The sequence below is a fragment of the Rhagoletis pomonella genome, unplaced genomic scaffold (assembly GCF_013731165.1).
Source record: "Rhagoletis pomonella isolate Grant_MI unplaced genomic scaffold, Rhpom_1.0 Rhpom_scaffold_00009, whole genome shotgun sequence".
In the NCBI taxonomy this organism is placed as follows: Eukaryota; Metazoa; Arthropoda; class Insecta; order Diptera; family Tephritidae; genus Rhagoletis; species Rhagoletis pomonella.
In genome coordinates, this window is record NW_023458563.1 from 35725769 (window position 1) to 35741434 (window position 15666).

At 38.7% G+C, this 15666-nt stretch overlaps 1 protein-coding gene across 3 annotated transcripts in view; it reads left to right on the forward strand.

Moving 5' to 3' along the window:
- The window catches only part of LOC118745758 (ankyrin-3), a 282737-nt gene that overhangs the window by 154442 nt on the left and 112629 nt on the right, over positions 1-15666 (forward strand). For all 3 annotated transcript variants that reach the window (XM_036479408.1, XM_036479409.1, XM_036479411.1), the window contains one exon: positions 1038-1334. In XM_036479408.1, the coding sequence (XP_036335301.1) occupies positions 1038-1334 (297 nt within the window). The remainder of the gene's footprint in view (positions 1-1037; positions 1335-15666) is intronic.

The following is a 15666-nucleotide window of genomic DNA, read 5'->3' on the forward strand; positions in this document are numbered from 1 at the left end:
ATCTCGACACTTAACAAACTCCTGCCTATCGTGACTCGGCACAAAAAATTTAAAATATTGGTTCCGTACGTCATGCGGACTGCGCCCCTCGTGCGGATGGGCGGGAATGGAGGGTAAAAACCGTTGGGATATATTATATATTTATCTTTATCTACCTAATTCATCAGTTGAAGATCTTCTGCTTCAGTACAATCAGAAAATCTATGCTTTTTTGGTTTAAAGACACATCCATTGGTTTTCATTTCTATGAAAAATAATAAAGAACAATGATGTTTATAATTGGAAAAAAAAACCATGGCGAAAAAACCCAAAGTCGAGAATGCAAGTTTTGATATAAATCTGCCTTCATTACTTATTATCATTTATATTTTCACTTCTAAACAACGATTGGTGGCCTTTTCATCATAAAAAAGAATATACAGCAAACAAAAAATTTTTACACTTAATTTTGGATCGAATATGACTTTGATTATTTGGCTCCTAAAGTTTTGTTTCCATTGAAATTCATTTTTGAGGCCAAATGATTTAACTTTAGCAGAGAGAATAAAGCAAATTTTAAACAACAAATAATAAAGTAACGGTAAATAATGAGTAAATAAAATTTCTACGAAAAGATTCCACTGCGTTTTGCCCTAAAACAAATATTAACCGTTGAGAAATTGGTTGTTAGAGGGTTAAAGACCAACATCTCGAAAACGGTTAAGTTTTGGACATCATGTCATTGAAACAATTTAATCAGAAATCAGCTAAATAATACGTTCTTAAGTACGAGTATCTAAGATGACCTTGGCGGTAACTCTGTATAGATAAGGCTTGGACCAGAAAATCCTACTTTACATATTGTTCAATATCTGAGTTTTACAAAAATGGCGGTATTTATTGCTTATTGCATTAATTTCCATAATTTAAATGTATGTTTTGGAATCAAAGAGTTTAAGAGTGCCACGCATATATTTTATATTAATATACCCTTAAAACCGCGAATCCTTATGCAGTTATTCAGCACTTTATACATAAAGATATTTTGTTTATTGCAGAATGGCTTAAATGCGCTTCACTTGGCTGCCAAAGATGGTTACATCGATATCGTAAGTGAGCTCCTACGACGCGGCATCAATGTGAACAATGCCACAAAAAAAGGGAACACAGCGCTCCACATTGCTTCACTGGCTGGTCAGAAGGACGTAATTAAACTACTTATTCAGTACAATGCAAATGTGAATGTGCAATCGTTAAATGGGTTTACACCACTTTACATGGCGGCGCAAGAAAATCACGATGCCTGCGTTCGTTTTCTGCTGGCGAAAGGAGCGAATCCGTCGCTAGCTACTGAGGTAATAGTCATCGAAAACACGTGTCTTTGAACTTTTGACAAACAATTATATGATTTTAGATGTAAAAATATGGATTTTTTTTTACAAAAATCAAATATTTTTTTTTATGCTTTTATGAGAATGGCTTCCACACACAATGGGTTAAAAGTTAAAATATAGTAAGGGAACCAAACGATTTTGTGCTTTATAGCAAAAATGGCCAAACTCACTATAACTAAACTAAGTTTTAGGACGAGTGGTGGCGCTTATAAGTATTATTGCATAATTTCGTTGTTTCATTTATTTTTTTAATTCCACAAACCCAAAAAACTTTCAGCATTCTATGGCGGCTACTTAATTTGCAAGTATACGACTGACGCATGTTGCACGAGAAAGCCTACATAACAGCCGTACAGGAGGCCGGGGTCTTTCAACAACGCGTAAACTGACTGCATGGCTTACGTGGGGTCAACGTCCCATTTTATTTATTTATTTATTACGGTCGTATGACCTATATACATTCACATATAAACATATATAACAAATATTACAAAATCAGCATTTGGACATTAAAAGTAGAAATAAGAGTAATTTCAGTTTTCTTTAACAGTTTTTCTTTTAATCTAGTTATAACACGGCCTATGTATCTGTTAAAATATCTAAGAGTGTCACGTTTTTTAAGCTGTGGAATGGACGAGATTCTGAGTAGCACAGTACATTACTGGGCGGGTGGAAAGGACTAGTTTCCAAGTCTCCTCCTTTGCATACCACTTTACGGGCAGGCGATCCTTTACTGTACTCCCACTTTACAGTGACCAAAATTGTGCAATTCTGCTGCGAAGACCTCATTCCTGCAAAACTGAGCTTCAGAGGCAAGAATGGTTGGAAACACTTTGCTTCCATATGACTATCTCGCTGGCTGAGTGGAATATCTATCTCGGCTGCCGGTTTGACAATGCCCTACGTCAGCAATGGTCAAAGAACGCCATATTTTAGAATCTGGTTGAATAACGCTCTATCTGAGCAAATGGTTCAAGAACGCCCTATCTTAGCTGCCAATATATTGAATTTATATTGAGATAAGGCCGTTTTCAAAGCGGCAACTAAGATAGGGCGTATTTGAACCAAATACTGAGGAAGGGCGTTCGTCAACCATATTCTGAAATAGGGGCTTTCAACCTTTTGCTGATATAGAACGTTTTCGAACCGCCAGCCGAGATAGGGCGATATTAACCTCAGCCGTCGATTCGTTCCTGATGAAATAAGGAGTTACTGAAGTTACTACTGCATGCAAAAGGGAGTACAAGAAGCTAGTTAATTATACGAAAATTTCGCGCAAATTATACGAAAAGAATTTTCACATAATTTGTGGTGTGCGTCTTGATGTTGTTACACAAATGAAGCCCTACAATTTTACGCTGGCTACGAACGGCAAATGGATTTTATGAGAATCTTTTTCATAGCAGAAATACAATCGGAGGTTTGCCAGCCAAGACTCAAACCTTTTTTTAATTTAGATGTTGCTCGGACCAGGTCCAATGGGGGATAGCCCGCATCTCTAAACACTCAGCACAGAACCCACTAAAATCTACCTTAAAAAATAAAAAGTCTAAAGATACGACTCACAAAGGTAAAATGAAAGACCTTATACCTTTCTGCAACGAGTTGGTGATATTGAATACAAGTACTCCTATATTGACCCACTGATCGAATTTGTGCTCGTCGGAGGCTCTTTAAGGTAATTAAAACACTTTACAAAACTTGCTAACACAACTGAACTTATAGCTTGCTTATTCGCAGCTGACTGACTTCAACTGTAATAGCGGCCTTATATACCTGCGCTCGCACTCATGGCAACTCTAGAACGTTCTGAGGTTTATCGCTCATTCTCACCTTCTCTCGCTGTTCGCAGTATTTATACACTTGACGTTTCTCACTGTCGTACATTCCATTCTACGCCATTCCTCGAACATTCTGCCATTTTCTCGTGTTCGCTTCGCGTTGCCGCAGTATTTGCCACACTGCCCTACACCTAAGTCTGATCGTCCCGATCAGACACACTTGCTGCTCCAAACACTGCAAGTCTTTTCAAGTGGACAACTTTCATCTTGTTTCTCGGTCTCCCCACGGTCTGGATTCGATACACTACGTCATTCAGCCGTTTGACAACTTTATATGGACCTTCCCAGCTGCACTGTAGTTTTGGGGACAAACCGTTCTACCGTTGTGAATTGTACAGCAACATTAAGTCCAACTCTTGGAAACCATCGGAGTTCATACCTGGCATTCATCTTGTCACTCATAATTTGAGTACGCTGTCTAACAAGAGCATGTATCTCTCTCAGCTCCTCTTCCAGGCTGTTGGACACAGTATATACAGTAATATACCTTTTTGAGTACTCCTCGGGGATAAAATCTGAACAGGGTTGATAATGAGAATGAATTTTGTTGATTCAGAGTTATATACAAAATTACTGTGGTATGAAAAGGAGCAACACCATGACCACCATAGCCAACGGAGTGTCCAAGCAAACGCATGCCCTGAATTTATACGGTAGCAATTCATAGCAATTACTATTGAATGTGTGTATGATTTATAGTTGGGACATTCTATATATACTTTGATGTTAAGTATTTTTGAGGAGCTCCGGGTAATGGTCGCTCCAACTTGTGTGTGCTTAATGAACTGTCTGGGCGGATGCGCTGATAGCCATCGAGTCTTTATAACTATACAAACCCTGTGTTTTTTTTTTGTTGGAATAAAGAATTAAATATGTTCCGAAACTTAGAATTTTACTTGATAAATTCACAAAATAACAAAATCTATGTTTTTCATAAAAATATAATCTTACGATGAATTTTAAACTAACATTTAAGAGAACTCCATTCAGTGCTATAATTACGACTTCAGTTTTCCAGTTTATAGAAACACAATTATGTACTTAACTATTGACATTATTCTTAACTAAGCATTGATATTATACTTAACTTACATTTTGTTTATAAATAACACATAGTAACATATATTTTACCGTCGAAAATAACTTTTTCTAATCATGAGGCGGAATTCCCCACAGTTAGTATTGCCGTGCGCGAAAAACGGAAACGCTGCACACAACCCAAAAGTACTCCTCGGCGACCAATTAGTGAAAAACCGCGATAAGGTCTATTACTGTATATACTGTGATGTTGGACGTCTCTTTCCCAATTCTTCTTGCATCCAGTGTACGAAAATAAACTATATTGTACGTTACTATTTCGTTTCGTTTATTACTTTAACAGTTCGGTACAATACGAAACAAAACGGCTGAGTTCACTTTGGCGACAGTACACTACAGTAGTTTAGTAGTTACAGACGAAACAACAAACGAAATGAATCGTGCAGGGAAAATATATTTATGTATGCACATATATGCAATAAACAAATACACAACGAATGGCTGCAATGAATAAAAAAAATAAAAATGTTTTTTAATTGAATTGGATATGAAAATTTACAGAAAAAATTATTTTTCACGTAATTGAAACGTTTGCATACATATAAAACGTACCCTATGGTACAATTGTCACAAACGAAAAGCAAACGTTTCTCGTTGGGGAAAATGACAGTGAATCTTACAATTTGTTTCTGACTATTTACAAAACTGTACAAAACCACAAATGATATGATGATCGATGAGCAAATGGGAATTGTTTTGTACAGTTTATTTTCGTACCCTGCTTGCATCTCACCACTTACTCCAAACTTCGGATCACTAGGCAAACGGAGTCCACTGCCGAAGATTACCTTGGCAGTAGTTTTACCCGTGGTTTCATGCATTGCTGACCGGTATCGCATCAGGAACAAGGATATGCGGACATCCCAATCTTTCTGATTCTTGTCCACGACCTTCCGCAAATGCTCTTGCAGGGTTCGGTTGAACCGTTCAACCATGCCATCTGATTGGCGATGAAGAGCCGTTGTTCGAGTTTTCCGGATACCCAGTATCTGGCACATCTCTTGGAACACCGCCGATTCAAAATTTCTTCCCTGGTCAGAGTGCAGCTCTATAGGTATACCGTATCTCGCAACCCAATTGTAGCTGAATACCTCAGCTACTGTTTTAGCTTCCTGGTTCGAATCGGGTATACCTCCGGCCATTTGCTAAAGTAGTCCATTACCACAAGGACGTATTTGTTTCCCTGTGTGCTCATAGGAAATGGACCGGCTACATCCTTGGCAATCCGCTCGAATGGTGCACCTGAATTATACTGCTTCATCTGGCCATGACTTCGGGATTTCGGCCCTTTAGCTGCAATACACTCCGCGCAGGTAGCAATCCACTCTGCGACCGATTTCCGGCAACCAACCCAATAGAACCTCTGCTTGATCTTCTCCAGCGTCTTCGTGATTCCCAGGTACCCTCCACTGGGACCATTGTGGAATTCCTTGAGAACGTCCGGAACTCTTACCTTCGGAATTACTATTAAATTGCGGGAGCACTGGCCATCTTCACTTTCTCATACCCTATGCAAACAGCCAGATATCAACCTCAAGCTGTTCCATTGTGCCCAGTATGCCTTTGTGATTGGGCTCCCCGCTGCTATTTGCTCCTTAGTTGGGCGTCTGTCCGTCTCCAATCCATGCATCAAAATCTCCAGATCTGGATCTTCCTGCTGACATTTTCGTAGCAGTTCTTTCTTCCCCTCTTCGACTGGTGTAATTGTCGTTAGTCGGACATCAATAATGTCTTCTTTGGCCTCAGCTTTTGAGCAGTGTTTACATTCCAGGCTACATGGTCGACGGGACATGGCATCAGCATTTCCGTGGACACTTACTTCGATGCTCAATGGAGAAGTCATAACTTAGCAGTCGCTCAATCCACCGAGCTAGCTGTCCTGGATTCTTGAACTGTAGTAGTCACTTCAGCGCTGCATGTTCCGTTCTAACTCGGAAACGTTGCCCTTAGTGGTACTTGTCGAAATGTTTGACGCGCTCCACCAACGCTAGAGTTACGCAGTAATTCCTCTGTGGTTTTGCGACCGACCGGCTATAGTAGGCAACTACCTTTTGCTGTCCATCAATTACCTGTGACAATACGCCTCCTATGGCATAACCACTAGCATCCGTATCCAAAATAAATGTTGTACCTGGAACTGGATACGCTAGCATAGGCGCAGTACATAGCTGTTCCTTCAGAGCTTGGGAAGCCTCCTCCTGCTCCTTGTTCACTCGAACGCTCTATTTTTCCGAGTGAGGGCTATTAGCAACGCTGGCGAAATTCGGAACAAATCGTCGATAGTAGGTACATAGCACAAGAAAACTTCATAGTTCGTCCTTTACTGCTTCTATCTTTTCCTTCGCAGTACAGACGCCCTCCGTTGACCCCTTGTGTCCTAAGTAGTTTACCTCCTTGTATAATGAGCACTTTTTAGGACTTAGCTTCAGTTCCTCTAAAAAAACTTCTTCCAAATTGTTATGGTGCTCCTCAAAGCTTATACCCAACACAATAATGTTGTCTAGAAACACCAATAATGTTTTCCAATGCATTCCCTTCAGCACATGGTCCATAAGTCTCTAAACGTGGCAGGAGTGTTTCATAATCCAGAGTGCATCGCCGCGAATTGCCACTGACCATCTCCAACGCAAAAAGCTGTCTTCTCCTTGCCCTCATCACTTACCTCCACTTGCCAATAACCGCTATTAAGGTCGAGTGTTGAGAACCACTTTATTTCAGTCAACGAGTCCAGAGTATCATTGATCCTGGGAAGTGGATAGCTGTCCTTTTTCCTCACATCATTTGGTTTCCGGTAGTCTACGTAAAACCGCATTTGACCATCCTTCTTCTTCACAAGTACTACCGGCGAACTCCATGGACTCGCTGATGGTTCAATAACACCACTCTCGCTCATTTCGTTTATTATTTGGCTTACAGCTTCACGTTAGGCAAGTGGAACACTCCGAGGAGTTTGACGGATTGGCCTTGCATCCCCAGTATCAATGCGATGTTTGACAACGTTAGTCCTGCCAGGTTTGTTGCCATCCTCGTCGAATATGTTGGAATATCTGCGGGGAAGTTCCTTAGCCTTGTGCTGGTGTTTTCCTTCCAAACCTTCCGTCCATGCATTTATGTCTTCCGCAATGTCATTCTCACCAATGGAATCGCTTTCAGGTAACTTTCCGCAGTGGAAGATTGCCTCTACCTCTCGAGATTGCCCCAGTACAGTTCCTGTTCGGAGTTTGATTGGCGATTTGAACTCATTAAGTACTCGAACTGGGATGCGTCCATCTTTTTTCGTCTTAGGGGTTTACCAATAAGTACATCCGGTGTAGACTTCTGTGCTGTTTCGACAACCCACAACTTGTTTGTCCCACAATCTCCATCAATCTTCGCCCAAACAACTGCTTCTGACTTCGGTGGAATCTGCTCGCTGAGGGCACTTCCATGTTGTTCTTCATGTCGATCTGCATACCTTGATCAAATAAGAAGTCTACTCCAATCACACAATCACAATCTCCCCGGCTATGAACTTGTGTAACAACGTCACATTCCCTATTGCGACTTTGCATGTTGCCTCTCCTACAACTTGGGCGTCATGACCAGGTGCTGTCCTCAACCTTGCTCCAAGTAATGGCTTACCTCTTTAGTGACCAAATCAGATCGAATGATGGAATGTTATGCGCCCGTATCCACAGTTAGTACTCGCTCATGTCCGTCCACATATCCACCAACAGTAACGTTGCTCGCTTTTCTGCCAAATCGCGAGACGGAGATTATGGGGCATTCGATTGCGGGAGCCAGTGCGAGTCCCTTTCCACTGGCTCGTTTTAGTTTAACGTCTGATTGGAGTTGGGCTCATCTTGCTCAGGTCTGCGTTTACGTATTGCTGAACTGTTAGACCTGCTGGTACCCGTCTTACAATCGCGTGCAAATGGCCTGGTTTTCCGCAACTAAAGCATTTTCCAGCACCATCCTTTTTCCCTGCCATACTTCAGTGTTTTCAAGATCTAGTTCATCACGTCAGGTGTCCACTTCTACTCGATGGGCTTTGTAGGCTGGTCGACTTAGGTGCGCCGCCGTTTCACGTGTCTGTTTTCAAAATCTCGTTCATCACGTCAGGTGTCTCCACTTCTACTCGATGGACTTTGTAGGCTGGACATACGAGACAGTTTCAGCAAGTGTTGGCTTTGGACTCGCATACGTCTCTCGCTTGGTATACATGTCCCGCATTCGATTAACCTCTGGATTTTTACCCTTTCGAGGTGCTCACCAGATGCGTCCCCAATTAGCAAGTGGGCCAACCTCTCGATTTCTGAGGCGAATTCCTGTAGATTTGGATAGATTTTGGCAGCAATTCTCCAGCTCCATCTGGTAAATCTTTCTCCTGTGCTCGCTACCATACGGCACTCATCAACGCATCGTAACTGTTCCTTTCACAGTCAGGAATAATCTGCAGGATTTCCGCTGCAGGTCCTTTCAATGCAACGAATAACGCAGCAGATTTATTACTGATTTGCTGTAGCAGTCTTCTCGAACTGGAGCTTAAAGACATGGAAAGGCATCGTGCCGTCAAAGGATGGGGTTCTTACCTTAGGAGCGCTCGTCGAAGTAGCTGGACGATTCATCTGCAAATCTCGTAGGCGGCCTTCCAACTCTTCGCCTCGACTTGTGTCTTGTTTCTCTTCAATTAGCGCTTCGATTTTATCATGGCTCTGCTTTATTTTATCCTGTCTCCCTCTGAGTTCCGCGTTATCTTTGCATAAATTCTCCTGTAGCTGAGTAATCTTTTCATCTAGCTGCGATGACATGCACGTTTTCTGTGCTTCCAGCTGTGATGAAAGCTGCGATGACATCTGCGACATGGCGGCTAATAACGTGTTCATGTCCATAACTGTTGACGAACTAGGAGCCTTCTGCTGTTCTTCAACCTTCCCGGATGTCGCTTGCACATCCTTCGCCGAACAAGCAGCCTAATCCTTCTGTTCGTCCTTCGTGGATGTCGCATCGTCCTCGCGATGGAAGTCGTATTTGTCAACGTCGATGCCTTCCTTTTCCATAGTAACTCCTTTTTTCTTCCGGATGTTGCAAAATTCCCCTTCTGCAACTCCTGTTTGAGTTCTTCAATCTGTACGTCTTGAGTTTTTGCCATTTTCAGAATGTTTATCTTTCGGGATTTATTTAACAATCCTACTTCTGACACCAATTGTTACGATTATCCTTGCTTAATTGACGTATTTACCAAAATCCTTCGGTTCGTATTGCTGGATTGTTAAATAAACGCTCACGATGACCAAATTACAGTACAATTGACTTTATTATACAACAAACACTTTACAATACTTGTTTATGCAATAACAACTAATACCAATACTTGTTAAGGCAATTTCAACACTTTACAAAACTTGCTAACACAACTGAACTTATAGCTTCCTTTTTCGCAACTGACTGACTTCCACTGTGGTAGCGGCCTTATATACCTTCGTTCGCACTCATGGAAACTCTAAAACGTTTGCTCATTCAGTATTTATCCACTTGACGTTTCCCACTGTCGAACATTCTACGCCATTCCTTGAACATTCTGCCATTTTCTCGTTGTTCGCTTCGCGTTGCCGCAGTATTCGCCACAATATCTATGTGGGAACGAAAAGGAATACCTCGGATAATGACAATCGTACACGGGAAATTCAGTGAAAACATAAAAAAGTTTATGCTTGAAATGCGGACATTAGGGTAGCGCTATTTTCATTTTCTTGTTCTTGCGTGATCTGGAGTCATTCGTTCATGTCTTTCTCCTCTGCTCTTTGCTTTATACCTCAATTGTAAAAGCGTATGATAACAGTATTGCCATTTGAGCAAAATTACAAAAAAATGTGCTAAATATTATTAACCGAAACGTTGCAACAAACGAAAGGAAACGAATAATGAGCTTAAGACAGGTTTATGTTTATATGTCAATGCTAAAACATTATGAAAAAATAAAAAATTAATACGACAAAAGCGATTGCAATACTAGAAATAAAAGTATAAGCCTGCCAAAGTACAGACTAGAGATAGGGAAAAAGATACACAGTTATTCAGCAGTATACTTTTACAATAAGCTAACTAATGATTTAAAAATAATGCTTATTGAACAAAATTCTTCTAAATATAAGTTAAAACAATGGATATTAAGCAATGGTTAAAAAATATACACAAATTGAAAATTGATGTATATTCCTATGTAATCTTATAGCACATGTAATATGTATGTAATTCCACCTATTGTACAGGCTTATAACCTCCTATAGGATTTCATATAAGTATATCCATGTACTGAGCATAATATACTTTTATGTGGAAATAAAATAAATAAATAAGTAAAAATGCAGATGATATTGTGATCGTGGCGAATGACATAAATACTGCAATTTATAAAACATGTAGGTCAATACAAAAAAATCAGAAATTATCTTCAGAAAAGCGAGAAGGGTTTGTTGCGACGAAAAGTTGCTTCTTAATGGTGAGTAAGTGAAAATTGCTCAATAGTACTGCTCTTTGGATTTAACAATGTCTCCGAAAATGGTATTTAGTCAGCATTTTGAAAACCGAAATAAGTCATCAAAGAATTGTATCAACATCACATGGAAAGGTCTAGGAAATGTAAAGGCATCTCAACCCTTAACATGAAACACTGTTTGTATATAATAGCAAAATACTATCCAACCGGCTTTCTAGCGGTTTTGTGAATAATGTTGCCAATTACCTTCTCATTTACAGATAAAAAACACCTTTCAAAATATATAAAAAATTTTGTTCAATACTGGTCGTCTCTGTGAAGGCAAATGCAAGCCCCCGAATGCTTTTCTGTTTGCGCCAGTTACGGCTAAATATTACACAGGCCAACAAAAATGGTGCGGCAAATATCAAATTCCTTTAAAAAAGGGCTAAAAAGAGCTAAAAAAAGTCGTTGTGGCTAAAAATGGTAGCTAAATTTTTTTTACTTACATATGCATATATAAGTATACACTCAAACAGTTTCAATAAGTAGTGGTATAGAAAAACAATGAACTCTGGAAAAAAGTTAACGTTTTATCCAACCAAAAACCTTTTTGTATAAAAGGGAAAATATACGCCACCAGCTTGCTGGCTCCATCAAGTGATTGTACCAGGCTCGAAGCATATAACTTACCAGCATGCTGGTACAATATTTATTTCTTTACAAATGAGGTCCAGGAAAGATCGAAATGATTAGAGACGAAATTTCATAACTTTTCTACCATTTTGTTAAATACAATAAAGTCACAACTGCAATATCGTGTACTTAATTTTTCACAAACACAGCTTTGACTCATATAGTGCCATTTCCGCCAAAATACTTTTTACTTGGAAAAACGAGCTAATTTCACCACTCACGACACCAGCATGCTGGTACAATCATAAAATGTTCAAATAGTTTTTGACTTCGCACCAGCAGCTGGTATAATCACACCACAAGTACATACACGGTCAGTCGACTTGATGGGCCATTTAACAAATTAAGCGTATATAAAAACGTAAGGAACATACTCTACATATACATATGTATATATGTATATCAGTCTTTCTTAAGCTCAGACCACACGATTGCCTCAAATGCACCAATCTGGAACAATTTTTATTCTGCTGTATTGGAGCACAATAAAAATAATTTCCCAATGAAATTCTGTACAGTCACACGGTTGCCTCTTTTATATAATTCTGATTGCCGCAAGTTCGCGAAAAGCCAAACTTATCACACGATTGTTCGCGCATGCGGCAATTGTGACCATAAGGTGTTGCGCTGTCTTCTGACTCTATTTTTTTTTCTCTGTTGTGTAAAAATGGCGTATTCCTAATAAAAAAAATAAAACAATTGCATCTGCTTTGTATATTGCGGGCTCATTATGTGCAAATTTGTTGTTGTTTGAAAGCAAAGCAGCAAAAACTTGTGTCCAATGAAAACTCACGTATATATTTGAAGTTTGAGTGTATAGTTTTTTATTTTTCGACGATAACTGCAACGTTCTATGTGAAGTTCAAGTTGCAACAGTTTTGTTTTTAATATTATTATTGTTGTTGAAATCTTATAATTATACTAGCAGAGCATCCGACGTTGTTCGGGGGAAAACAAATCATAATATAAAACAGTAGTACAAATATTCAGTTCAGCATTAATTAAAGGAGACGAACTATTTTCTTTCTGTTTAAATTAAGGCATCCTTATGAACCATACTTTTAGCTTCATCGTGCTTCAACTACTATATATTTGTGATTATATTCTGTACTACAAATCTGGTTTCATTATTAATAATAGGTGGATTAAGGTAACGATAGAATTTTTAAATTAAAATAAGTGTACTACGGTACATTCCGTTTATCTGCCTATTCGCTTAACTGTTTTAGTATAGCTCCACTTTTCCGGTAGAATGTTTATTTCGGAAGGAGATTTGTTCATTATGAATGAACATTTTTCGCTTAACAGCATCGCGGGATAAAAAAAAAAACGTTTTAATCTTCGAAATGGTATAAAGACTGTGAGACAGCGTTTTAAATATTCGAGTGATATACATAATTGATGAATACATACAACATACATCCCCCTTTTACAAACTCATTTATATATACTTTACTCTAAACAACTCCCATATATATGTATGTCTGCATACCGAATTTCAAGTTCATGTGAATTATGGTTCCCAATTTATGGCTGACTAAAAATTCGACGCATATGCTCCACGTTCCCCATTTACATACTCATGCATACAAACCTTACCAAAATTCATCATATTTCACGCCTGTGGGATGTGCGACGCCCCTTTCAAAAACTCATTTATATATACCTTACTATAAGCATCTACCGTAGATACATAACAATTTTTTTTCCAGAAATCCAAATTAAAAACCGTGGGATTGTGTTCAAAAGTTTAAGAAATGTTTATAATTTTTGTATGAAGCTTGGAATTTGGATGTATGCAGTTTTTGTTAGACAATAAGCTATACTTTTATACAAAAATAATGAAGATTAAATAAGTGGAAGAAAAATAGTCAAGACTGGTCAAAATGTTGAGGTTCTACCGTTTTGTCGTGGGCTGTATTGAACTTTTAAGTTTTTTTTTTTTAAATAAATTTATACTGCCATGGTAGTTCGCCTATTGTGTCTTGCCCGAGACAACCTGTAATTAAATATACGTTGTCCTGCAGTGAAGTTTCGACCTGGGTAAGGTTTCATAACTTTTGCTTTTGCCGTTTTCGGTAAAAATATGTTGTAGATTCAGATTCCTCGCACTCAAAATCCCAAAAAGGTCTTTTGATCATAACAATACTCCAATTTAAATTAATTGCAGTTACATTGAATTTGAAAAAAACATTTAAAATCGCCAGCCTGGGAAAATTGAGAAAATACATTTATATATAAAATCTATGCTTTCACAAAATCTTAGGCTAAACTATTCCCCAGAAAAAAACTGAAAACTCTTACAGTGTAAGCTATAAAAGTCAAATTGTTCAATTCATTTCTTGTAATTCATGTTATTAAATTAAATTATTATATGTACATATATTCACATAATACAAAACTAATTGTCGTAGTCTGCTTCCAAAGAAGCTTCCATTGCAGTTTTTACAAGATCTATGTGCAGTTTTTTAGCAGCCTTTCTGTTTGTTTTTGCAATTTCACGCATTTGTGATGCCAAATACATACCGATCGTATGCCTATTGTCTTCTTCTGCCTCTAGGTACTTGACTGCACGCTCCAGTATGTCGGTTTGTTGTAGTTTTCCTTTTTCATGAGTGGAAGAAGTTAGCGAAGTGCTGCAGCCTGGCTGTGTTTCGTGGGCATCTAATGTTGACAATGAGTATGTACTTTTTGTTAAGTCATGTCGATTATAAAATTGCATAGCGCTCCAGTGTGGCCAATGTGGTTGGGTGTTCTCTGCCCCCTGACCAGACTTTGTCTGTATTTTATTCTTTATATTTGGGAATGCCGTTTTTACATTGGCCCATTTCCCTTTGCAGTCTTCCTCTGTATATGCGAGAAATTTTTTTTAATTTCGCGCCACGCTTGGTCTCTTTTGGTCCGATCTTTGTAGTCTGAGGACGAATATTGCCAAATACTGGGTGCGCCTCTACAGCTAGTATCAAGTCATTAATGGCAATATAAGCCCACAATGAAGTAACACTCGGCTTCTTCCTTTTTTTGATGCACTTAGGATGCACTTGAAAATTCGGAGCTCACTGCATTTTCCATCGCAGCCAAGATTTCGTCGTCGGACTCCATGTTAAAGCTTAAAAAATAATTATGATTAGAATGTACATTAAATTAAAAGGTAGGTTACTTACGAAAGCAAGGATGTAGTTTTTGGACACTTAATGAGGAAAATATATAAATTAGTTAAAAAAATGTAAATGTTGTTGTGTATTGTTCAATTCAATTGCCGCACAAGAACACAATAAAAATTGCCGCATTTTTGAAATTTTTATTGACACATCATTGTCAATCGACCTATCACACGATTGCCGCACACGGGCCGTATTTGATTGGGTACAGTAAGCACAATATCGGCCTCTATTGCCGCATGAGTTAATTTATTGTGAAATCACACGATTGGGGCATAAAATGAGGCAATAATTGGTGTATTGCGGCAATCGTGGGATCCCAGCTTTAGTTTAAAAATTCATCACTTACATAAATGAAAGAAAAATGAGCTAAAATTAAGCATATACCACTTTTTCATGCCAAGTATGAATAAATTCTCCAAAGGGCTAAAAAAGGCCTAGGGACAATTTTAAATTTATGTGGCCAAAAAAAGTATGTGGTAGCTAAATCTAACCACCAAAGGGCTAAAAGGGCAACACTGACTCATAGTGGTGAACAAAAACGAGTTAACGATCTTGCTTGCGCATGTGCTCGTAAATAAGATAGCAGAACGCTGCTACTAAGCTCAGTCCAGGTAGTAGGTCTGGGTAACTCACTGAATTTTAGCGAGTTAACTCAATGACTCAAGCTCATTTCAATGAGTCAGCTCAGTGAGGTGGCACAATTGAGCTATGACACTCTGCTGCCGAGTAGAGTTAGGACTTTTAGTTCATTTTGGTGATCGATCAATCTAGTTCAAATCGCCTAAGTGAACTAGGTCATTTTGGTCATTCTCGTTAATTTTAGCTCATAATTTAAAATAATGTATTCGACTTTTTTATCAAAAAGAATACCAATATTTGATTTTGAATAACATTTCAAGATATCATAAATATTAGTTTTCTTATAAGCAATTGAGATCATAGATATACAGCCAAATTCTAAATACTTACTCCCGGGGAGTCTGTTCTCCGGGAATTTGTTTCTCCCGAGAAAGAAATCCTCCAATAATTAACTCCCA